Genomic DNA, 25,883 nt, shown 5'->3' on the forward strand with positions numbered 1-25,883 from the left:
CAGATGATATCTCTAATGTCTCTTTAATGTCTCCTTGCAGTAAATAAGCCTTGGGCTTCTTTCTGTTTTTTTTTTTTTTTTTTTTTAAACTACCAGAGGGCAGGTTTAAATGGGATATTGGGAAGAAATCCTTCCCTGTGAGGGTGGGGAGGCCCTGGCACAGGTTGCCCAGAGAAGCTGTGGCTGCCCCTGTATCCCTGGAAGTGTCCAAGGCCAGGTTGGAGGGGGCTTGGAGCAACCTGGGCTAGTGGAAGGTGTCCCTGCCCATGGCAGGGGGTGGAATGAGATAAGCTTTAAGGTCCCTTCCAACCCAAAGCATTGTATGATTTCTGAGAGGTGGGGGTTGTTTTTTGGGGGATTCTTGTTCTGTTTGAGAAAGGAGGGTTAGGTCCCACAGTGTCGTCACAGCTGAGCCATCCTTCCTGAGACTTTGTCCTTCTCCGGTGTCTCTTTGTGAAATGATGTCCAAAAAAACAGTGTTTAATGCTCCAGGGATTTTTTATTGTCCTTTATAATGTCATTATAATTTAGGCCCTCTTTCTATCTCTCTTAATGCTCTCAAGCACTTTGTTTACTTTAGCTCAGTACCATCGCACTGCAGCAGCTCCCTGGGCCTCTCCCTCTGAGGGGAAAACAGCTGAAAAGCTGACAAATTCCCCATCCCTCTTTACATACATGAATATCTCATTTGTCCCAACGTGCCTTTTCATCCATATGGAGCTTCATTTCCCAAGCTATTGCCCAGGTACTAAATGCACTTAAGTCCTCGTGGAGCTGCTGAGAACCCTCTGTTTGTCCCCACAGCTGAGCTCTGCGGTTGGCAGACAGTCACCTGGCACCTCTCCATTCCACACTACTCCAGCACTGCCACCTACACCTCCCTCAGCCCTCAGTAAACCACGTGGGCCTCCTCATCTGGGCTGTAGGCTCGTAGTTTTCTATCCTGTTTACAACTGAATTGGATTAAAATTGAGTTTCCTGCAGTTCGGCCTTTCGTCTTGGACAGCCAACCTCATCCACCATGGGTGCTCTCCTTCAAAACCATCCCAGAGCCAAACCTCTCTTTACACATTTAAAAACCATTCTAGGACAAAAGCCCCCAAAATTGAGGGGTGAGGTTGGACTGATGCCAATCCCATCAAATACATGCCCGAGTTGAAAGGTATCTCTCTTCTGACACTAAATGAAGACTGTCTTCTAATTTTGTCTTTAGAATGAATGTTTCCTGTAATTCTATTCTTATGTTCTTGCCACCAGGGCATTTTTTGTACCTCCTCATCCTGACAGCCCCAGGGCACTGTGCAAGGGGGAACAAGGCCCCAGGAGGGACCAGATCACCTCACTTGGCACTACTTACCTGCAGTTCATCTGTCTGATGCAAACTACATGAATGTATCTTCCCCTTTCTCCAGAGGAACTGTCTCAGGACCGTGTCCAGAACTCCAGTCTCTCTCCTGTACAAATAATCGTGACTCTTGAGTCCATTCTCCTTTCCTTATTGTCCCAACTTCAGCATTGAGTAAGAATCTGTGCTTGGTATCCCCAGTTCTGAGCATCAACTCTTTGGCAACGTTAACAGACCCAGTGGTGTCTTTCAGGTTCACCCCTGTGATTCCAAGGTGGTAAAATTACTTCAGTGTTGTGATCAGAGCAGCTTCCAAGATGGATTGGCATTGGTCACTCTTCCATAAAAAAGGCAAACCATTGCCCAGCTGCCTATCATGAGCTTTGTCTTCTGTGTTTTCCTTTCCCCCTGTGTTTTCCTACCCCCTTGGGTACAAGTCCTTCTCCTTGTGTGATTCTGAGGGTCAACAGGTTTTCATACGGAGCCTCTGCTGCTGAGCTTTGGGTCCAAGGAAAAGAGGCATCTTCACCCCTAGTTTCTGAAGCTTGGTTTATTATCATAGAATGAGAATGGTTTGGGTTGGAAGGGACCTTAAAACTCCTCCCATTCCACCCCCTGCCATGGGCAGGGACACCTCCCACTAGCCCAGGTTGCTCCAAGCCCAGTCCAACCTGGCCTTGGACACTTCCAGGGATCCAGGGGCAGCCACAGCTTCTCTGGGCAACCTGGGCCAGGGCCTCCCCACCCTCACAGGGGAGAATTCCTTTCTCACTGTCCCATCTAACCCTGCCCTCTGGCAGTGGGAAGCCATTCCCCCTTGTCCTGCCATTCCAGGCCCTTGTGAAAAGTCCCTCTGGAGCTTCATGACTGTCATAAACTTGGAGGTTCAGATCCCATGACTGAACTTGTGGTCATACCCTGGCAGGTCTGTGTTGCCTCATCCACATGCCTTGGGGAGGTCAGTGAGTGTCCAAGTTGTGCTGATAGTTTCCAGACTCTATTCAACTTTATTTAACTTAGTGACTTACGAACGGCAATTTTTATGGAATTCATTGAAGTATGAGTGTCAGTCCCAGCTCAATAACAGTGAAAATATCAAGTAGGAAGATGGAAGTGAACTGAGGAGGGAGAGAACATTATCAGGTCCTGTTGCTGTGTATGAGCTGTCCTTATATTGAGTGATATCTGCATCTCTGAGTGCATTTCCTTGTTTACTTCTGCCCATTCTCCCCCATCTGGCCTCAGTCAGAGACAAAACTGGTGGGGCTTGTGACCTTGTGTGGGTATAAGGGTGCTGTTAATTTAAAGACTGTCAAAAAACAAGGTTAGTTGGGGTTGGTTTGTTTGTTTGTTTGTTTTAATGAGATGTTACAGCAAATTGGTGAAACAGTCTTCTTTAGTTTGACATCTTTTGAAGTTTGAGAATAATACAGCCTTGTTTTTAAACATTCCTCTGACTGATGAGCTATTGCTGTGCTGTTAAAGCAGAAGCTGTGAAAGCTCTAGTTTTGGTGGTACTCTTGGATTTCCTTTAGGGATCTTATTTTTTCTTGGATACCTTAATAGTTAAATATTTGTAAACCCATTTGGGCTGAACTTCTTTGGGAAATAATCCTCGATATGGTACCCATGAGTTAAGTATCTAAATAAACAATTAGATTTCTCGTGTTCAACAAAACTGCTTTAACTGTTCCAAGGTATGTTCTGCATTTACACAGAATGACTCCAGCAAATGTCTTTAAAGTGCAGCAGTGGGGTCCTCAGCTTGCATCACTTCCCACATTGTTCAGCCTGCAGAGGAGAAGCTTTGGGGAGATCTCATTGTGGCCTTCCAGGACCTGAAGGAGCCAACGTGAAAGATGGGAAGAGACTATTTCCAAGTGCCTGGAGTGCCAGGACAAGGGGGAATGGCTTCCCACTGCCAAAGGGCAGGGTTAGATGGGATATTGAGAAGGAATTTTTCCCTGGGAGGGTGGGGAGGCCCTGGCACAGGTTGCCCAGAGAAGCTGTGGCTGCCCCTGGATCCCTGGAAGTGTCCAAGGGCAGGCTGGACGGGGCTTGGAGCAACCTGGGCTGGTGGGAGGTGTCCCTGCCCATGGCAGGGGGGTGGAACTGGCTGAGCTTTAAGGTCCCTTCCAACCCAAACCATTCTGGGATTCTATGGTAGTGATCCCTGACATGTGTCAGTCTACCTGTGGTCTGGAAACAGTTCTCTGTGGCAACCAGGAACCATCTGAAAATCCCTGCCCTTGCACATCTCCCAGAGTAATCTCTGCCATGATTTCTTATGCCTCCAGAATGAATTTTAAGATTATTTCTCTTCTGTCCCTCAGAAGAGGGAAACCATTTCTTGCTGGTTTGCCTGGATATTTGACTTAAAAAAATAAAGAAATACTTGAGCAGATAAAACCCCCACACATGTGTATTTAAATCCACCAGCAGCAGCTTTGGGAGGCTCCCTGTTGCCAACTGTCCCTGGATGAGTGCCCTGTGCACATCCAAATGTCCCAATCCGTGGGCACACCCCCCCCCCAGCTCTGCAACGTGTGAATCACTGGCAGATGCAGCTGAACAAAGGGGCTGAGAAATGCAGGATGAAAACCTCCATTCATCACTGTGCATAAGCACTTCTCAGAGTCTGGAATGTTGGAAGAGAGGAGAAGGATTTGCTTGAGAGATGTGGAGGCCAAGGGTCTTGGAATAGCCAAGGAAACCTGGGCGGGTGAGAGCGCTGTGTGCTCTGAGGAAAGCAGAAATAGCCAAAATCCAGGAAATCTAGGAAGTCAGATGCTGAGTATTGGGGATTGCTGAGGCAGTACTGAGGTGTGAGGTTATTTGGAGAAATGGGGGCTCAGGAGATGGATATCCATGATTGGCAGAGGGCTGAAGGGGAGTTGGAGTCATGAGGAGGTTTAGAGGGTGGAATGGTTGGATGGAGATGAGTGGATCGTGGAGTCATAGGATGGGCTGAGTTGACAGGGACCTTAAATACCATCTCTGTCCACCCCCTGCCATGGGCAGAGACACCTTCCACTAGCCCAGGTTGCTCCAAGCCCCGTCCAACCTGGCCTTGGACACTTCCAGGGATCCAGGGGCAGCCACAGCTTCTCTGGGCAATGTCAAGAGGGAAGTGATTGCAGACTTATGAAGCCTTTTAAATATGCCAAAACACAAGCAAATAATTAACTGTCTCCTTTCCCTCATGGCCAACAAACTCAGAAAGCAATCCAAGTATAATCAAAACAAGTAATCATGTCTAATTATGTTCTCATTGCCTGTTAAGGGAGGGATAAGAGGCATTTTTAAGGGTAAGATCCCTGCAAAATACCAGGAAGAAAGGTGATGGAGCAGAGGAATGACAGAGTGCTTGAGGCCTGATAGACATGGTGTGAGATATGGAAAAGCTTGGAGAGCAGAGGGGGGTGTGAGATTTGGAATAAGCTATTTAGGAGTGATGATGACAAGTGTGTTTGATGTGCAGAACTAGCACCTGACAGTGCAGGAGGTGGGGGAAGGCAAGACAAGGACCTCTTTGGGTTTGGGTTGCTGTGGGATGGGAGCAGAAGGAACCTGAAGGGCAGGCTTAGGGAGCGTAGGCAAAAAATATGGGTGATAAACAGCAGATATGTGGTTAAAATAATGAAGATCTGCCATGTGGCGTGATTAGCAGCCTCAAATCCAGGTGTCCAGACTGAGGAGGCTTCCCCAGAAAGCTGTGGTGTGATGTGAGAGAGGTCTAAACATGACAGGTGTGTCATGGAATATCTGAGGTGGTTTGTCTGGAAGGCTCCTCCTGTCCTTGGCTCGTGGGTCACTTAAATCTGTTGATTTAAGTGTGCAGCAGGATGTGGCAGCTGGGAATGCACCAGGTGACCTGGGATCCAAGATGAAACCTGCTGTTTGCTGCTCTTTTCTAGAAAAGAAACCTGAATTCCTGTTAAATAGCTTAATTTAGGATGAGCTGTGCTGTGGAGTCTGGTCTCTGGAGGGCACGAGGAGCCACTGGGGTTAACAGCAGGTAGGCACTGGTGGGAGAAGAGGTGACTGAGATTTATTTGGAGTATCCCTGGGGTGTGGAGGAAGGCAGGCTGGACCCTGCCTTCATCTGTACGACAACAGGAGGTACATTTGCTTTTTAGAGGACTCCTGAATTCTGCTGCAGGTGTGTGACAACTATGTGACTTAATCAGCCTTATTATTTGTCATCTGTCCAAAGTTCAAAAGCCAGGACTATTTTTAAAGCTTTGGGCCCAGCAATCTCCAGTACCACAACCTTCACCCTGCCACAGAAGTAGCTGAACATTATGTCTGTTCAGGTTGTGTCACGTGTGTGTATGTGTGTACACATGTTAATTCTGACATGTCATTGCACTGAACTGCTCCAACAGAGCCAGTGCACAGCCCTGTCATTCCTCCAGGGTCTATTGAACACTGCTCCTGGTGTGTGGTGACCAACAGGCAAGTAGGAACACTCAGTTTGTAGAAAGGGAGACTTTGCTGTGACAAGTTTTGGGGTGTTGATTTTTACAAAACTTAAATTAAAACTGTCTCGGAGAAGAGAAGCTGCAGCATATAAATTCTGCTTGAAAAAAATGTCATTTTCTTCAGTCAAATAACTTCACTTAATGTAGTTTGGGTCATTTCCATTGTCATAACACAAGCCAGTGTTGAAGTGTTAGTGAAGATCTGGGGGCTGTTTTCCTACAAGGAACTCTCAGAGGGGACTCTTGACAGAGTATTTCCCGGTGGCAGAGAGAGATTCACACCTCTGATTCTCTCCTCTGTGTTAAGTAATCCCAGTGAACAATCCTTGGAGAGAAACAACTCTGGCAAGGCAGAAATAGAGAGGTTTTTGGGATAGTATCCAATCCTTGTCTTGCAGTAAAACCAGTGAAACCCATCTTTGTACTTTGATATCAAAGTATATTTTCATTATTGACACTTCAGCGTGTAGCTTTAGCTCTGGCTGCATATGTTGTGAAGACAAAGGTTATCAAAGAATTAATTTCACTACTCCTGGCTAACAGAGATTGTATTTCTTTTAATCTTTTTATGTTAGGCAGTTAATGTCACTTTTCAAATGGAGTCCTGCTGGCACTGCTCTCAGGGGTTTAGGGTGTCTTTCCTCTCTCCTCTTTCTGGAGCCACCATCTGCAAAGCAGGAGTTTCAAATGAACAGTGTCACAGCCCAAACTTACCAATTGCTTTGGATTAAGCACTCAAAAGCTTCTGTGAGGACAGTGTTTTATAGGCTAAGTCCGTGCAGGGGGGTTGGGAAACGGAATCTTTTCATAATGCATTAAAAAATGGGATTTCTGGCAGGAGTGGATTGGCTGCCCTGTTTACCCAGCCATGGCCAAGTGATTGTGATCGTGTGAACCCACCTAATAGCTGGGTTACTTGTTAAAAATACAGAAAATGCATTAAAAAGTTAAATTTTAAAATGCATCGTTCACATTTAGGTCCAGGGCCAACCGTGGTGTTTTCACTGAAGTTTTGAATGACTTGTTACTAATGCAGAGGCAAGTTACTGGGATTACAACCTGTTACTGGTGCTTCACTTTGGCTTTGCAGTGCCTGGCTCTGGCAGTGGCATCTCATCGACTCTTGCAGAATCATTTCTGCAAGAAAGGCACAGAAAATAATACATTTAAAGAGTGGGGCGAAGAAATAATTAAAGCCAGCAGCCCTCAGAAGAATATGGGCAAGCAGGAATTATGTGTGAATTATTTCAAGGTAGATAGAGAGAACATAATGAGGAATTTCAAGTTGCAGGTGAACATTTTTCTTCAGCTCTTCATGTGAATTGTCATAGTTTTTTCTTCAGTTCTTGTGTCTTTGCTTTCTAAAAATGCTGTCTCCAAGTAAGGCTAAAAACTCAAGACCCTGCTAACACAAGGACAAGAGACAGAAATGGAGCATCAATGTTACTTTATTTTTAATGTGTTTGTTTATGCTGGAATAGATCCAGCAGCTGTGAAAAGGGAATCAAGTGTGAGCATGTTTGATCTTGAAACTCGGTCTTAAAATTCTTCATCCTGCTGAAAGGTTTTACCCAGAGAGAGGAGAATAACAAAATCCAAATCAACTGTGCCAATCCTGTTGTGTGAGAGCTCTTTAATACAGGAGGATTGAGTAAATCCAGGAATCCATAGGCTGAGCAACGTGTTAAGTGCCCAAGAAGTGTTAGTGAAATAAAACCTGTAGTAGTGTTCTGCTTTCTGGAAGATCCAAAACTCGAGAGAGGGTTCTGTTTGCACTGTAAATTATTCAGTGTAGTACCAGATCAGCCAAATATTTGCTTGTGCTTGAATTCTTCCTCAGGAAAGCATTTAAACAGATATTTGCCTTCAGTAAACAGAGTTATTCATGCTTGCTGCTGAACTAAAGCCAGAGCTGGCTTACATGGGCTGAACTCAGAGGTAAAGGCTTCCTTCACTGGCTTTTCCCGTGGTTATAAGGAGGTGCTGTGGGATGGGCTCAGGAGGGAGTTTGTGGGCTGATATTCAGCCTTCCAGGATGCCCTGAACTAGCTGAGGTGATCCCTGAGGTGGAGTTGTGGTTTATTTTTCTGGTTAAGCCCAACGTGAGGGTGTTTTCCAGCAGTGCAGCTTTGCAGCAGATGTGCTCCAGATGTGCACCCTCAGTGAGATGGCTCAGGACCTTGCTAGAGTTCCCAAGTAAACACCCCTGAGATATTTAGTGGAAATCATGGATATGAATTCAGAGGAGACCAGATGAAGTGACTGTGGTGTAGAATGGCATTGAGGAAAAACAGAATTTTGGGAGTTTTTTTTGTGTATCTGTTCTTGTGTTTAAATAAGAACTTAGAAGTTTGTTTTTATTCTCTTGGCAGTTCAACATAATTTTTTAGGCAAAATAAACAAAAATAAACCATTTGGGACACACAGTTTAATGAACTGTAGCTTTAACCCAACCAGGAAGGCTGTCAGACTGTAAAGCAAATCCATCTCCTTTTAGGCTTCTGTAGGAGGCTTTTTTCCCCTGTTTCTACTGACATTTCTGATTTATTATGGCACCAGTTCTCTGGAGTAAACACCTACACTTCAGAGACTCCCTCTTTTGTGTCCACAGTCTTTGAGTTCATCAGATCAGTAATAATATAGATGAGCCTTATAATAAAACTGTCCACTATAATTTCTCCTGTGTTTAAACAATTCAGGTGCGTGAACTTTTAAAAATACATAGTTATAAAGATTTATCACAAGTGTAATAGACAAAGAGCATCACCCCTCACCAAAATGTCACTTCTGATGCTTGAAGGAGTTCTGGGTGATTGTGTAAATTAACAGAACCCATACAAATGGGTATTTAATCACTTTTTAAATGCTGTGGTATTCATCCAGCCATGGCAGTTTCTCAGGAGCCATTGTTTTTGACATGTATATTAAGTGGCAAATATTTGTTTACATGTCTGCTGAATTAATGGGCACTTAATGATTTCTGTTGAGGTTTGCACTCTCTGCTCTTACAGTGGCTCGAAGCCCTGACAGTGTTGGCCTCAAAGTTGTTTTCAGATTTGCTGTTCGTGGTGAGAGAACACTCCAAGCTGGTGACTGTTTGTGGTGTGGCACCACCACAGTCCCTGTTTCATGTGAAATCAGGGGTGCAGAGGTCAGTTCTGGTGTCAGGGCTCTGCTTCCTGCAAGCCTAGTCCAAATTTGAGGTTTTCTTTTTTTTTTTTTTCTGATTCAAATTGAGTATTTTAAGTAGGGAAAAAAGATGTTGATCTGTTGGAGCGAGTCCAGAGGGGACTCGGAGCTGCTCCCAGGGCTGGAGCCCCTCTGCTCTGGAGCCAGGCTGGGAGAGCTGGGGGGGTTCACCTGGAGAAGAGAAGGATCCAGGGAGACCTGAGAGCCCTTTCCAGGGCTTAAAGGGGCTCCAGGAGAGCTGGAGAGGGACTTGGGACAAGGGATGGAGGGACTGGACAAGGGGAATGGCTTCACACTGCCAGAGGGCAGGGATAGGTGGGATAGGGGGAAGGAATTCCTGGCTGTGAGGATGGGGAGGCCCTGGCACAGGTTGCCCAGAGAAGCTGTGGCTGCCCCTGGATCCCTGGAAGTGTCCAAGGCCAGGTTGGACAGGGCTTGGAGCAACCTGGGCTAGTGGGAGGTGTCCCTGCCCATGGCAGGGGGGTGGAAGTGGACGATCTTTTGGGTCCCTTCCAACCCAAACCATTCTATGGATCTGTAATTCTGATTTACTGAAACACAGCGTTCTGCTGGAATTTCAGTTCTGATTTTGGATCAGGAGTTTATCACAGATCAGTGTGGGTAAGGATTTGCTATTTGTACACTAGTTTTTTGTTCTGTTACCTCCTAACCATGTCAACAACTTTGAATATTTTCTTCCCTGGCCTGCCTTTCTCTGCCAGTGTAACTTTTATAAAGAGTTTGTTCCACCCAACAGGTGGCTTTAGACTGTGTTAGCCTGTACTTATTTCAAAAAACTTCAAAAATTCAGATTTTATTTCCATACCAAGAACAATTTTGTACAAGCATTGAAAAATACTTTTTACCCCAACCATACCTGGTTATTTATTTATATTTCCCCGCTCAGCTTCATATGAATGCAGTGTTTTAAGTAGTGTGGTAACACCAGATTTAAAAGTAAGTAATTATTTGAGGTTACCATAATGTCATTATTGACCATATCCAAGGTGCTTGGATGTCATAAGTGATATTTTATATTCAGTGGGATTTTTAATTTATGTTTATCCCCTCTTAAAATTTCAAATTCTTCTGTCACAACATGAGAATATTTTCCAGGAAAATCCCAAGTCTTGTAGACATATTGTATGTCTTTATTTTACAGATCTTCCCTCTCTCATCAATTCATAATTCAACTCAGGATTGTCATTTTCTATACTTGGTATTTTTCTTTTTGTGGGTTTTTTTTTTGCTTGCTTGTTTGGGGTTTTTTTTTGTTTTATTGTGGGGTTTTGGGTTTTTTTGTGGGTTTGTTTTTTGGCCTTTTTTTGTTTGTTTTTGAGGTAGTTTGGGTTTTTTATGGTTTTTATTTAATGTGGGTTTTTATTGGGTTTTTTTGGTGGGCTTTTTTGGGTTTTTTTAAGTTTGGTTTTCTGTGGTTTGTTTTTTTTTTTTTTTTTTTTTCTGGTACAAATTGAAGGAAAAACAGGGGCCAATTTTTATTCTCTTGTATTCCAGTTGCATATGGAGCTGCTTATTCTGGGAGCAGCAGTGTTGCTCTCCTCGTGGGTAACTTGACATTTCATCAAAATCAAAAATAAATCTGCCAAGATTCTGTCCTAAAAATCTCTCAGGAGCAGACTCAACTCAAGGGTGTCAGCTGAGCTCTGAATAACTTTCTAAAATAGCACATCGTGATTGGAAAGCTGGAGTTTTTCTCAAGGTTGTGAAATAAAATATCAGAGGCCTCTGAAGTGGGGCTGAGCTCTTCTTTCTTGCTCTTGTAACACCTTTAATCTGCACATGGATGTGATTTTTTTTTTTTTTTTTCCCTTGGCTGACCTGAAGAAACCAAGGCGGTCTCCTGAACTTTCCATTTCTGGAGTTTGAGATGTAAAAGGTTGGAATATATTATGGTGGAAGTGATTTTTGTGTTGTTTGAAGGCACAATTGCAAAATCCAGAAGGACCTTAGTTGGCCAAGGGGAAATCTGGATGACAGTGATTAAATGAGCATTTTGGGAAGCAAAAGGGAGGGCAAAACCCCTTTTGAGCAACACTGGAAATATTGCTGAGTGGGCTTCTCAAGGAAGCTGTGCCAGGGCAGGGTCAGGTTGGATCTCAGGGAAAGGTTCTTCCCCCAGAGGGTGGTTGGCACTGCCCAGGCTCCCCAGGGCAGTGGGCACAGCCCCAAGGCTGCCAGAGCTCCAGGAGGGTTTGGACAAAGCTCTGAGGGACAGGGTGGGATTGTTGGGGTGTCTGGGCAGGGCCAGGAGTTGGACTTGGATGATCCTTGTGGGTCCCTTCCAGCTCAGGATATTCTAGGATTACTTTTATTTGTCTCCAAGAAAGAACCAGCTGCTCTTTTTCTCAGCAGGTAACAGCCTTGTCAGGTTATTGCTGACATATTTTATGGGTTTGTTGCTTCCTTTTCATAGCTGTGTCAAGCCTTTTAAATAGCTTTTATCCTATGGATAGTGGGATCTTGGAGAGCAATTCCGGTCTCCTCACATGTATGGGAATAATAGGCCCTTTAGGAAGGTCTGAAGTTCTCATCTGAACTGCCCCTAATTTCACATTTGACACGAATTCACATTGAAGATGTTGGGATTCCTCTCTCCTCTCTGAGGTTGTTCTCTACAACTCCCTGAAAGGAGCTTGTAGTGAGGTGGGGGGAGTTTTGTCTCTTCTCCCAGGTAGCAGGTGACAAGATGAGAGGAAATGGCCTCAAGTTGCACCAGGGCAGGCTTAAATTGGATTTTAGGGAAAAATTCTTCATGGAAAGGGTTATAAAGCATTGGAACAGACTGGCCAGGGCAGTGGTGGAGTCATCACCCCTGGAAGTGTTCCAAACCTGTGTGGATGTGGCATTTGGGGCAAGGTTTAGTGGTGAACAGGGTGGTGCTGGTTGACAGCTGGGCCTGGGGATCTTGGAGGTCTTTTCCAACCTTAGTGGTTCTGTGACTGATTCTCTGCTGGGGTTGGGGACAGAAAGGCAGGAGAAGTGCAAGGGGAAGAGAAGGAAGAGAGAGGGGGAGGAGAAAGAGGAGAGAGGAGGAAGGTGGGTGCTTTTGTATGGTTGAATCATTGAATTCTGAAACCCTGAGCTGCTCTGCCTGGTGGAAATGAAAACGAGCAGTGCCATGAGATCTGTGCCACTGCTTCACTCAGGCACAGGCTGCATCCCTCTTCAATGCCTAATATTAAAGTTCTTCCTGGAACTGCTGCCTGCTCCAGCTGCCTGCAGAGACCTCCTGCTGCTGGACAGGGTGGGAAGAGTCTGACCTGAGCAGAGATGGAGATTGGAAAAGCCTCTCTTCACCTTTAACCCCCAGATGAGAGAGGAGCAACATGTGCAGTGTGGGATTCAAGTGGTGTTTTGCTGCTCCCCTTTCTTTTTACAGCTTTTGGAACAGTGAATGTTGGTATTAAAATCCACTGGAAGGCAAAAAGTCAACTGTGATCTGTGTCCTTTGCAAAGAAAAAAAAAGCTCTGCTTGCTGTGTAAGGGAGCCTCAGATCATAGGATAGAACCATTAAGGTTGGGAAAAACCTTGAGATCCCACCTATAGGAGATTTCCTGGAAGCAAACTAACTATATGTGTGTGTATATATATATATATGTATATACATATATATATGTGTGTGTGTAAATATATATATATTTATATATCTGAAACAGATAGTGTCAACCACCTTCAATATTTAAGTAAACATGGGCCACTCTATCTGGTTTATTAAAATTCACTGCTTGTTTCCCTCATCCTTTTTTAAAAAAAAAACACAGATTTTCCTCCAAAACTCTGAATGCACATATCTTGCTTTGCAAGATACGATTCGTAATAAATTCAGCTCTTTGAGAAATTCTTGGCTTGTCCCATGGAGCTATCACCTGTTTTTGTTGGAAGTGGAAGTCCTGCTTCCCTGTGGCTTGGATAACTCTTGAGAGTGATGTAAGAGGCTGTTTTTATGCCCTGAGTGGGTATTTCTGGGTGTTTGGGTGAATTTGATGCTGCCCAGACGTTTGTGTTTGCTGTGAGCTTGTGCAGGGAAACAGCACATCCCTGGTGCCTGGCTGGCAGAGGATGGGATGTGGGAATGCTGAGGCTTTAGGTGGGGGGGTACCAAGCTGGTTTTTTGCCTTGGAATCAAATACAGCAGTTTTGGAACCCCCAGAGAAAGGTCCAAGCAGAAAGTGGCCATGAAATCCAGGTGAAGTGCTTTGCTTGGGAAAACTGGCAGCACTTCAACCCTTTTTACACAACAGCTTGTTTTCTTATTGCTGAAAGTCTCTCTCCAGACAAGTCCATTGAATTTATCACAACCTTTCTTTGAATTTGAAGGAATATTTTTAAATAATTTAATTCCGAGCTACAGAAATATGCAAATTCTCTTTATTGGAGCCATAAACCAGAGCTTTCCAGAACTTCCTAATGCTACTCACTCTAAATATGCCCTGGAGTTCAGCCAGACCTGTCTTGGCCAGTTTATTTTCCTAGTTTCAGGCATTTTTGGTGGGTTGTTGTTGTTGTTTGTTTTTCCCATTTTCCTGGACACAAATCAACAGTGTCTCATTAAAGAAGACCATCTTTGGGGGTCACTCGTGTTTTTCCTGGGTGATGCCTTGGAATCCTGGGTCCCTCTGGACTTGTGGAACACTGGTTTTAATAAATGGAATTTCTCTGCTCCAGCCGCTTCTCCAAAGTGCTTTAAAGCAGAAGGCTAAAGCAGGAAGGATGGCATAAATACCTTAGTGCATGTTAATTAGGGAAATCAGACCTGATTTAAGCAAGAAACTTGCATTTTCTTTCCTTGGAGGGCTGTGTGTGCATAGTTACCAAGTGAATGAGTGCCTGCATATGTATTGATGTTGATGGGGTTAACCTTGCTAATTTTCTGGTTTTATTGCAGAAACAGTGCCCTGGTCTTAGAGACTACACATCCCCTGGGAAAGAGTTTGTAATCACTCCCCCTGGAGCAGGTGGGTTGACTAATGTGGGGATCGAATCTCTCTCTTCCAGATCTGCCTGGAGTGAAGTGTGACAGAAAATGGTCCAGCAGCTTTGTCTCTGGCAATGGCTCTCCGTGGGGACTGCACTCACTGCTGTCCTGGCAGCTGCTCTGGCCCAGAATGATGAAGGTAAGCTTTGGGCTGAGGGGGGTGGAGCTGTGGGAGGGGTGGGATGAGCCTGTGCTAACATTTTAACCCGGATTTTTGACAGGAAAAAGTAGTTTGGTAGGAAAGAAAAGTTACAAGAAAGAAAGACCTGGGAACGTTTCACGGTTTCAGCTTCCACCGATGGTTTTATTTTACAAAGCTCTTGATCTACTAAGCAAGAGAAAAGCTTAAGTTATGATTATTCAGTGTGAGACTTCAGCATAAAAATTTTGTTTTGTCTTAATCACTGAACAAGCTTTAACAAACTTTACTTTGCTTTGTTTGTAAATCAGCAGTCATGGTTGGAACAGGAGTTTGAGAGACTTATTAATGGACTGTATACAGGTCTGACCAAAAACTTGGGAAAAGATGCACAATGAGGGTTTTCTGGAGAAAGAAGACTTCAGGAACCCTGAAACGTGGCACCAGTAGCTCATGTTCCTCCTCACAGAATTTTGGTTGAATTTAATTACAAGATACCAGAAATGTGTTCTGCCAGTGATCCATAGTAATAAAAAATTCCAGACCTGGAGAATTGACTAGAATTTATTGTTCTGAACAATTTATAGAAGTTGAAGGGCAAAGGCTGTCAGACTTCTTCTTAAATACTCTTAAGAACAACGAGTGGGATAAGTAAAAACTGAGTATGGTTTCAGAGTGTCTGTAGTGAAGTTGCTCGTGCGTGGCACTTAAACCCTCCATGTAAGTAAATTGTAATTGCTCATATTTATGATTTTTGTAGCTGGATTTTCTTTTAGAAGCCTTTATTTTGGCAGTTCTGAAATCCAGTAGTTTTACTTTCATTAGAAATTGAAGCAGGATAGAAGGCTTTGCTTTGGTTTTTGCTATCGAGTCGAAAGCCTATTTTTCTTGCTCTACTAATTGCTCTCCAAATGTCCTTTCATTCCCTTCCATCCCCCAGCCCAACCCCACGTTACATTTGATGCCCGTGATGTCCAAGAGAGCTAATTTAATTTTCTCCCCTTTTCCAGCCTGTCATTATCCCTGTCATTCCTGACACTGAAGTGGAGCGTTCGAGCTGCTCATATTTCAGATATTTGATCTGTGCCTGGCTACAATTAGCTTGCTTTTTAATCATTTATTGCAGCAGAGGAGTGGCACCATTAGGCTTTGCAATATTGACCTTGGAGGTGGCTGTTTGAGGAGGGAAATGCTCTGTTTGATGGAGGAGAGGCTGCAGGGCAGTGGGATGTCCTCTGGCATGGGAATAAGCTGTTGGGGGGGAAGCAGGATGATGGGAGCGTGGGGGGGCTCTGTCCCTTCTGGGGTGAAACAAGACCACTCAGGGCAGGCTGAAAATCTAAAGCAACACTTTTTACTGTCATCTTATTTGTACCCACGCTGGCAACATAATGTTCGTGCAAAAAGGCATCTTTGATGGAAACAAAATGGGGATTTTTGGTTGAATACCCGTTTCTAGTTACAATTCAGTGATGCTGAAGGGTGTGGAACACGTGGCAGGGATGCCCCAGCCAGGATGGTAACAGACAGTCTGATCTTCAGAACAGGAAAACTGATTTCAACAATTTTTGTTCCTTTGCACTTACATGACAAAATTCTGTGTTCATGTCTTTATCCCAAGGGTATTCAGATCATACCCTTTTAGTTCCAGGTGATTCAGATGAAGGGAAAAATACTTTTCCACACTTACATGTGCATCTATAGTTCATTAATATAGACTGAAAACACAGAGCAACTTTCTTACTTAAAAAGGACTGTAAATATGTTGTTTGGGTGACTTTTTTTTTTTTTTTTTTAGCCTGGCTCGTGCAATTTTATTCATCACAAAACTTAGGTTTATCCTTGATAATGTTCTCTTCCATAGTCTGAACAGAGGAGCTCTGCCTTTCACTGAAAATAAATTTGCCAAGAGCCTTGTTCCCTTTCTGGGGGGAACAGCTCAGAGATGCTGTTTCTTGAGGAACTTGCAGCACCCTGATACAACCTGAACTGGTTTCCACCCCCACCCTGTGTTCAGGAAAGGGTAAACCTGAGCTCAAAGGACTTTTAATCGATGCCCTAATTCTCTAATAGAGAAAAAGTGATCTGGAAATGGATTTAAGCCAAGGTGGGGTAGTGGTGACTCAGCAAATGCCACCCAGCTAACGAGGCAATGCTTACAGGAATAATTACTTTGAAATAATGTTTCTTGCAGCTGAAGGGAAAACTCTGTTCAGTGCTGGGGCTGCTGGAGTTGTTCTAATGTGCAGGAACAACATTTGTAACCCAACGTGTAACATCAAAACCCCCCTGCTTTTAGCAAGTGCCATTTCCAGCCGAGTGTGGTTATTTTAACAGCAGAACGATCAGGGGTACAAACAGGAGAAAATCAATTCTGGCACAATTGATAAGCTGTTTCTTTGCTTCCAGCACACAAATGCTCCATTTCCTGGTGGGAGCTGTGCATGTTGGCTCAGTTGCTCTTCTCTCTTACTGAATTTTGCACCATTAGCTCCCAGTTTCTTTATTTCACCTGGGTTTTGCTTGGCCTCCTGAGTCATCAAACCTTCCCCACCCTCAGCGATTAATGATGTGACAAAGTAGCCTTAAAACTTAGGCAAAGACTGCCTCGGAAATGGTGAGGCTGCTTTCTTCCTAGACTTAGTAGGAAGCTTCCCCAGGAGCTCATTTGTTTGTGATGAAATGCAAATACTTTCCATCTACTGCAGCCCCTTTTATTAAAAACCACCATCCCCCCCAAATTATTAAAAACCTCAATAATGTTGATCACTCTGTAGCAAAAGAAGTCTCAGTGTACTGACGATGATCCCATTCAGTGTTTAATTCCAATTATTTTAATAATAAATACATTCATTTTCTATAAATAAATTATATTTAATAAGAAATAATATTTGCGAATGATAATGCTAATAATTCTATTTATATTATCATTATTTTGTATCATAGTTATTCTTTTGCTCGATATTTGCCAGGATAAATGTTGGGCTTGTGGGTGGATGGGGAATAAGCGGGTGTTTTGTTTATGGTTGGTTGGTTTTGGTTTTCTGAAAGGAGGAGATCTGGGTTTACAGTTCCTGCTCTTGTCTTTCTTCCAAGCAGAAGAAACGCTGCAAAGGTTTGGGGTTTTTTTCGTAATATTTTAGCTTAAGTAAAAGTAGAAATGTCAGCTGTAGCCTTGCAATATCTGAAATTAGGTCAGCTAAAATCTCTTTTATTTTTACAGTGCTACTCTATTGAATTCAGAGGCAAACTCTCAGGCTAGAAAAAATCAGGGAGGAGGAAGGTGGAAACACAAGATCAAATTGCTCTCTTTTTTTCCTCTTTCTAATCTAATGTCTGTGCCTTGAAGAAACACTTTAGCAGCAATTTCTGGTCAGGAGAGAAGGCTGCTGAGTTGAAAAGCTGTCTGTGTGCACTTCATGCCACCCAAACCAATCCAACAATAATTATTTGACAATTAATGGACTTAATTGTCTTCAGCAGCTAGGACATGCCTGTCAGGAAGGAGATAGATGTGAGCTTGGGGGTCCCACTAATTTATTCTTTACTCTTGAAAGAGATGAAAAAAAAGGCAAAAATAATTCTGATCACTTTTAAAAACACAAAGTGTTTTTAAAAGGTCCCCCAACAGAAGTTGCAATGAATCTGTTACTGGAATTTTCAGAAATATTTGCTGGGGTTGTGAATTGTGGGGCTCTGTTTCATACAGTGGCATCTTTGAAGGGTTTTTGAAGATTGTTGGGGCTGCTTTTCACTCCAGTTGACTTGTTTTGATCTTTTTTTTACACGTGAACGAATAGGAGTTGAAGTCCTTTACGTTTCTGCTGAAGGCTCTTAGCTGGAAAACAAGAATTCTGACAAGAATTGTGCATTAATACACTCGGAGCTGAGGTCATCTTAGTTCATATTATGTTATCTTGTAATGCAGGTGCAGATTTGGGTTGTGTTTTAGGGGTTTCCCTTGCCTTGAAAGACTGGGCCTGCAGAGGCTGCTCGTGTTCCCCTGCACAGCTCAGTGTCTCCTGTCCCCCTCCATCCCACTGGCCAGGGACCTTTATCCCACCCTGTCACCTCCCATCCAAAGCAGCAATACTGGAATTCCACGTGGGTTTGATGCAGGGCTGGGAACCACTGAGTCAGCTCAGTTGGAAAAGACTTTCCCCTCCCCTATTTTTTCCTTCTCCTCCCCTCCCCTTGAGTTGCCCTTGGAACACGAGTTGAGCCATGGACATCAGTGCTGTAGAAAGTGTCTGTCAGTGATGGCTCAGTGGTTTGGTTTCATTCTGACCTCCTGGTTGGATCTTTTCTCCGAGGATAAGTCTGCAGGGGGAATATTTCCTGCTTGGAATGTGTGTCAGCATTTTATTGCAGTCGAACTTACCATGGAGTTGGAGAGGAAAAAAGAAAAAAAAACATGACCTTATTCTGTTGAAATAGAAGATAGTTTTTGTCTGAAGACCCTTCAGGGGCTGAATCAACATGGCTTGGTTTTGGGGGGGAATATAGGCTTGTCTGGGATAAAATCTATGATAGGGAGAAATTGAGGAAATAACTGACTTCAGTGGGAATTGGTGGAAAAACATTAAATATCTGCTTTTTTTTGTTTGTTTTCTGTTTCCCTGCTGTTTATCCTCCTGCCACTGAGAGAAAGGAGTGAGGGGATGGTTGGTTTAAGAGCAAACTAAAGGCAAACCTTGTTAATATCAACAGGAAGCTTTTTGGCCTTGGTACCCAAAGAGCAGAAACTCTTACTCCCAACTTCTTTTGCACATGGAAAAAAAAAATCCCAACCAAAAGTTGAGATGAACAACAAGAGCTCACTGAGTTTATTTTCCAGGTTAACATAACATAAAACTGTATCCTTGCTGAATTCTTAAGCTGGAACTCAGGCTTTGCAAGGTCTGTGGGCCTGGCAGGGACAAACATCTTTTGCCCACTTCAGCACTTTGAAGGTGTTGAACTGACTGAGGTAAAGTCCATCTGTAGTTAATGTTGGCATCTGAAATGGAATAAAATTGAGGCTAATCAGAGAATTTGTTCATCTAAAAATGTATTGTACTTAATAAGTGTTAAGCAGACGTGTATTTTTATCAGAATGTAAGAAATAGCCATTTAAATGGTTTTTGCACTACCCCGAGTGGGAGATTCCTTTTTAAAAAAGGCTTTTTTTTTTCTGTGAAAAGCACAACTATCCTCTTACACCACCAGGACTCTTGAGGCATGAGCCCCTTCAGCTGTTTTTCAGGGCCCCCTCTATTAGTTATCTGTCTTTTATTCAGTCTAACAGCGTCTCACACTACAAAAATTGAATAACTAAAGGGCCTTACAAATCACCTCAAGAGGCTGCTTTGGAAATAAAATAGTTTCAGACCTTGATGTATTACTGCTGGGCAGGAAATGAAGTCTGGAAAATGCATATTTGAATACCTGTAGCCCATTGATCATTCCCTGAGCCCTGCACTGTACTTATCCAGGGAGAGGAGAGAAATGCCAACAGGTTCTTGCCTAAGGGAAAGTGTCTGTTCTTCGAAACAGGGGTAATTTGTTTGTTTTGTGGACACTTGCTGCTTTAGGTTGGGAGCTCTGCAGTGACCCTAAAGGGCAAAGAGCTGCCCTTGATGTGTTTTGAGTGGGAGTTGAGCCACTGGTTCCTCTGAAGGGTTTAGTTCTTCAAAGTCTTAACTGATGGGCTGCCTTGAAGTGCCACCAGCAGTGCTCTGAGCCTGCAGGAGATCGATTTCCCTTTGGTGAGAGGTGAGTTATTCCTGAAATATGAGCACTGAAACAAGGTTCATCTCAGTTAATGTGCACATTTTAACCCTGGGTCTCCTGGCAGAAGGGACCGAGTACCTGTGTCTTCCCTGTGGCAGAGCTGGGATGGATGAGGCAGGAATCTCCTTGGTGAGGAAGAAAAAATCCCAGATTCCAACAGCCTTGGAACTATCAGGCTGTGGGATCTAGCTAGGAATGAGCCTCTTCCAGGCACTGGCCTACCAAGTTCTTTATGCTGCAGAAATGCCCAAGGGATGGAGCAGCTCTGGGAGCAGCAAAGGCTGAGGGAGCTGGGGCTGTTCAGCCTCCAGAGCAGAGCCTGAGAGGGGCCCTCAGCCATGTCTGGAGGGGCTGCAGGGAGGGGGCAGAGGATGGAGCAGGCTCTGCTCGGGGGGGCCCAGCAATGGCCCAGGAGGAACGGGCAGGAACTGATGGCCAGGAAGTTCCAGCTGGACAGGAGGAAGAACTTGTTGGCTGGGCAGTGCCCCAGCCCTGAAGAGAGAGCAGAGAGGGGGTGGAGTGTCCTCCCTGGGGCTATTCCAGAGCTGTCTGGACACACTCCTGTGCCCTGTGCTCTGGGCTGGCCCTGCTGGAGCAGGGAGGTGGCACCAGATGCCCACTGTGGTCCCTTCCAGCCTGACCCATCCTGGGATCCTGTGATTGTTTGGCCCATGAGGTGTTGTGTGTTGGATTGCCTGGATGACATGATGGGAAGCATTGATGTGCTTTGATTCCTTGGGGACTTGAGTGTCCTGAGCCATCCCAGGTGGGAAGGCTGTGAGTACTGACCTGGTGCTTTTCCTCCAGGGAATGAGTGTCCTAAGGTGATGTTCACAGCTGGGAAGGGAAAACCTGATGCAGGGAAAGCAGAAAACCCTCATGAAAGTGCAGTGGCACAGCTTGTGTCCAGGGGAACTCACTGTGTGAGTGCCTTGGACTTTGACAGAGTAAACTACACCTGCAATGACAGTTCTGGGGCTGAGTGCCTACAAATCATTCAGAGGTGTGTCTGTGTGTTCAGGTGGGGGTTTAGAACAGCAAAGTTTGTGTGTTGAGCAGAGTCATCCCTGTACTGGGCATTCCTTGTGCTTTCAGGGTGTAATGGCTGAAAGAGTCTTGAAGGGGAAGATATATCTTTGCAACTTTTGGACAATTTAGTCAGTGTTTTGACACAGAATTAGAGTGAGGAGATCCCACTTTCTAGAATACTGTATTTGTCCTCATGGCCAGATCTCTCAGAACAAATTAATCACTTCATTAAAACCTTTTAGCCCAGAGAGACACTGCACTGACCTAGTGTGAATAGGGCAGTGCTTTCCCAGAGGGGGCAGATTTCCCCTCTGATCTGGGAGGAGTGAGGTAGGATTTGTGACCATCACTGGGTACAGAGGTTATCCTGGAACTGCCCCATGTTTATTTTCCAGTAATGCTCTTCAGTCAGGAATTACACACGTGCATTTGGCATCTGTTCTAAGCAGCATGAAGACATTGGTGGCCCCAACTTTCTCCTTCTGGTGTTCTCTTAAGCAGAAACACACTTGCAGATCAGCAGGGCCACTAGATCTAGTAATGAGGCAGCTCATATAAATTGACTGTTTTTCCTTACTAGGAAGCCCTGAAATGTAAATGCTTTCACTCAATCAAGCTTTGAAATTGTTGTGGAAGAACAATAACTAGACTAGTCTGACTTTCAAAGAACTAGCAAAGATGGACTACAAATGACAGCATTTAAAATATGTAAATGTGTGTCTCTCAATGGCTTATTTTTCAGCTCTTGGTCCAGCAGTTATTTCCACTGCCTGCTCAATTTTTATTTTTATTGGCAATATTATGCTGACCTGTTTGTATTCTCATATTCTGTTTGTAGCAGTAGTTTGGAAACACAGAATTCCTGCATCCTGGAGACATGGGATGCCAGTAATCTTCCTTCTGCAGCCACAAGTGTGGCTGTAACAGCTGTTTGTGTCAACACAGAAGCTTTGAGCTCCCTGGGGTTGAGGTTGGTTTTAGGCAGCCTGCAAGCAGATGGGTTTCAATAAGTTTTCCACTGCATGATTAGTTGGGTTCTGCACCTGAATTACAGCTTAGAAAGGCAGCATTCATAGCACAAGTATTTTTTCCTTTGGCAAAGCTCATTTTCCAATCAACTCTTGTGTTTTCCTAAGTTGGAGCACTAGGCCTGGGAAAAGGGGGCTGAGCTGTTGGGAAACCCCAAGGTTGCAGGTTCTCTCCTGTGGGCTCACATGGCACAGGGGAGGAAGGGGAGGAGGGAAGAGTTGAAGCACAGGTGTTTTCTGAGTAGAATGTACCCCTTTAAAGCCTCTTTTAAAGTCAGGGTGTGGGGAAAACCACCCCTTTGTTCCTTCCTCTTTCTCCAGGCTGTTCCCTCCTTCCTGCTGGCTGGGAATTCTGGTGAACATTGTCTTTCATGCTCAGTCTTGTGTAAATACCCATTTCTGTCTCTTATCCTTGGGGTCTCCCGTTCTGCCACTGAACCTTGTTGCCAACTTGGCAAGCTGAATATTCCTTCTGCTCCATTCCTTGCTGTCCCTCCCCCATCATAGTACTTTCCAAACCCTCATCTGCCTTCTCCTTGTCTTAGTCCAGCAGTAAGAATTATTTTCTGAATGCTGATTTGAGACTGTCACATGTTGACAAATAAACTGTGATAGAAACTGCCTCCCTGTTGCTCTTGGCTTTCAGTTTAATCCATTTTTTATGAGAAATAGCTGTTTAAAACAAGGCACGGGAACTTCAGCTTGATAAAAACTTGATTTTGCATGATTTGATTTTCCTGGAACAAGAACTGACTCGTGGCTGTGTCCTTCAGAGCACAGGTTTGGTGTGTTGGGAATAGCAGGCGTGAGTTTGGATCGCTTCAAATGTCCAGTTTGGCTTCAGTTATTTATCTCTCAGGACTGGCATTTTCAAGGGCATCACTAACAAGCACAAGATTTCTGGTTTGTTATGTGGCAAAGGTGTGATTGAACAGTGGGTTATTGCAAGGACACCTCCATCAGCAATTCCAGTTGTGAGGGGATGGGATAAACACTTACTTGCCCATTCTTTCCTTCCTCCTGCTGGCTGGGAGTCTTGATGCACGTTTTCCTTGCTGCTTCAATCCCCTTGGCTAGGTTGGAGAGGGCTTGGAGCAACCTGGGCTAGTGGAAGGTGTCCCTGCCCATGGCATGGGGTGGAATGAGATGGGCTTTAAGGTCCCTTCCAGCCCAAACTGTTCTATTATTCTGTAAATAGAAAGTTTTAAGTAATGAGTATAGAAAAAAATCAGTAATATTGTAATGAAGTTGTTTGGGGGGAAGAAAAGGAAGCATGACATTTTTTCAGAGGAGATCTTGACTTTCTTGTTGATGATGAGTATGAGCTCCTGCTTGGGAAGGTTTTAAGGGATCTGGGTTTTCCAGCACTTCCAGAAGCTCTGAACTGCAGGGGCTGAGTTCCTGCCCAAGCCAGCAGCACTGGTGCTGTGCCCAGTCCTGGGCCCTCAACAGGAGAGACCCGGAGGGGCTGGAGCGTGTGCAGGGAAGGGAACGGAGCTGGGAAGGGGCTGGAGCAGCAGGAGGGGCTGAGGGAGCTGGGGGGGCTCAGCCTGAAGAAAAGGAGGCTCAGGGGGGACCTTCTGGCTCTGCAAGTCCCTGACAGGAGGGGGGAGCCGGGGGGGGTCGGGCTCTGCTGCCAGGGAACAAGGGACAGGAGGAGAGGGAACGGCCTCCGGCTGTGCCAGGGGAGGCTCAGGTTGGGCAGGAGGAGGAATTTGTTGCTGGAAAGGGTGGTGAGGCCTTGTCAGGGGCTGCCCAGGGAGGTTTGGAGTGCCCATCCCTGGAGGTGTCCCAGGAAGGCCTGGCCGTGGCACTCAGTGCTCTGGGCTGGGGGACAAGGTGGGCATCGGGCACAGGGGGGACTCGGTGACCTTGGAGGGCTTTTCCAACCTCAGTGATCCCGGGATCTCTGCTGTCGTGTGTGCAGTGGGAGCAGCCTCCTGTGTTTGGGCAATAATCATAAAGGATGAGCTCTCAGCTCATTTTAATGCATTCATTTTGCAGTAATCACTCCCAGATTAGGGCATCATTACTGCTCAGCTGCTGTCTGTCATTAAACACAGATAGTGTTGTTCTTGACTGAAGCTCACGTAAACTCTGTCACTTGCTGGGGATTTATGTGGAACTCCCGTGGCAAGGAAATATCTGTGGATTTGAACCTAAAGCCACAAACACAAAACAAATACTTCCCAACCTTTTTCACAAATATTGTTGTAGTTTCTGAATGCCCAGGTGCCATCACTGGGTTTTCTCCCAGGCAAACACCCTCTCTCTCATCTCTTCTGAGGAATCTCTGTTGGAGGATAAAGATTTTTTTTTTCTTTTTAAGAGGTGAAAGGAAAACTTTTGGCTAAGTGGAAAAAAAGAAATAGAGGGGTTTAAAAAGAAATAAATTGAAGGTTCTCATTGAGTTAGGTTGGAAAAAATAGCAAGGAAAAAATCAGTCCCTTGCAGTATTTATTAGACAGTGTATTGAGGTGTGAGAGTCTTAAATTGGCAAAGAGATGAATAGCTGATGTATGGAGGCTGAAAACAAGTGTTTAAATAACTTCAAATTGTGGTGCTGCACCTACTGAAACCTGACTGCAAAGGGAAAGGGCTGGGGAGGTGGAGAAGGAACCAAGGGAGAGAAACTGTGTTCTTGAATCGGGTTAGAGATAAGTGGGATTTCTCTGCAATTGAAGGCTGAATTCCAGTCTGAATTCTCCTAGAAAGCTGATTTTCACAGAAGGGTGGGGGTTGTGGTGTGAGTTCTTGTGTGCCTACAATGCCACTTCAGTTTGCTTTTGTGAATTCAGTGGTGGTGGAACACTTCTCACTTCTGGAACATCTTAGTGGGGTTTCAGTTCAACGTATTGCAAACTCTTGGGCATCTTTAAAGACAGAGCAGGAAATCCCGGAATCATTTAGGATGGAAAAGCTCTCCCAGCCCATGGAGTCCCCCCTGTGCCCGATGCCCACCTTGTCCCCCAGCCCAGAGCACTGAGTGCCACGGCCAGACCTTCCTGGGACACCTCCAGGGCTGGGCACTCCAAACCTCCCTGGGCAGCCCCTGCCAGCACCTGACAAAATAGTTCACATTTGTTTGATCCTGTACCATAATATCTTAGCTTTAGTCTCTGATTTATAAGCTGCTGATTAATTTGCCTGCCATATTGATTCAACATTAAATACTTGATTATATGTCCCTTATAGCAGGTCAAACCCTACTCTGTGGTACCACCTCGAGAGAAAACCAAGTTATTTTCAAAATAATTATTTTTCCTCTTCATCTGTTAGAACGAGCTCTTTGTATTCACTCAGTTACACTGACAAGGGTTTCCTCTTTGTAAACTCATCTTGTTTTGGATCATCATCGATTTGAGCAGCTCCATATAATCCTATAAGTACCAAATAGGTTCCCTGCCTTTGACTCCTGTCCCTTTTTATATCCTTAATGATGTGACCTGCTGGGCAAGTCTGGCAAGAGACTGATTTCATGGTTTATTTCTAAGCAGAGCTGTTTGAACTCGACTTATTTAGTCCTAAAGAGGAACACAGAGTTTAAGCACCTCAAGATTCCCTCATTTAAAACTTGAATTCAATCCTCTGGATGGTCTGAGCTTAAACCAAGATTGTGTCTGGTTTGCCTTGGTGTCCCTTTTCTTTGCAACCTGGTTGGTGCAGCCTGATTGTGTTTCTTGAGAAGTAACTGGGCTTTTTGTAAATTCAAAATGGATAACAGAGCACAAAAATTAATTACTCAGAAATCATAGCAAGCTTTTAAAAACTTCCAGGAAAAAGGAAAAAAAAACAAAGAAAGAGAATGGGCTGTTTTTTTCTTCCACACAGTGTAACTAATAATGATGCTGGTTGACAGAGTTTCTGGTGATTATATTATTCTCTGTCCTCTTTTTTTCC

At 44.5% G+C, this 25,883-nt stretch overlaps 1 protein-coding gene across 3 annotated transcripts in view; it reads left to right on the plus strand.

Annotated features, from left to right (window-relative positions):
• Positions 1 to 25,883, plus strand: part of PCDH15 (protocadherin related 15) — a 692,202-nt gene that overhangs the window by 381,111 nt on the left and 285,208 nt on the right. For all 3 annotated transcript variants that reach the window (XM_039384770.1, XM_039384768.1, XM_039384769.1), the window contains exon 5: positions 14,036 to 14,154. In XM_039384770.1, coding sequence (XP_039240704.1) covers positions 14,064 to 14,154 — 91 coding nt within the window. In that variant the 5' untranslated portion in view covers positions 14,036 to 14,063. The remainder of the gene's footprint in view (positions 1 to 14,035; positions 14,155 to 25,883) is intronic.

The sequence above is a fragment of the Pipra filicauda genome, unplaced genomic scaffold (genome assembly GCF_003945595.2).
Source record: "Pipra filicauda isolate LSUMZ 115617 unplaced genomic scaffold, ASM394559v2 scaffold371_size1224239_pilon, whole genome shotgun sequence".
In the NCBI taxonomy this organism is placed as follows: domain Eukaryota; kingdom Metazoa; phylum Chordata; class Aves; order Passeriformes; family Pipridae; genus Pipra; species Pipra filicauda.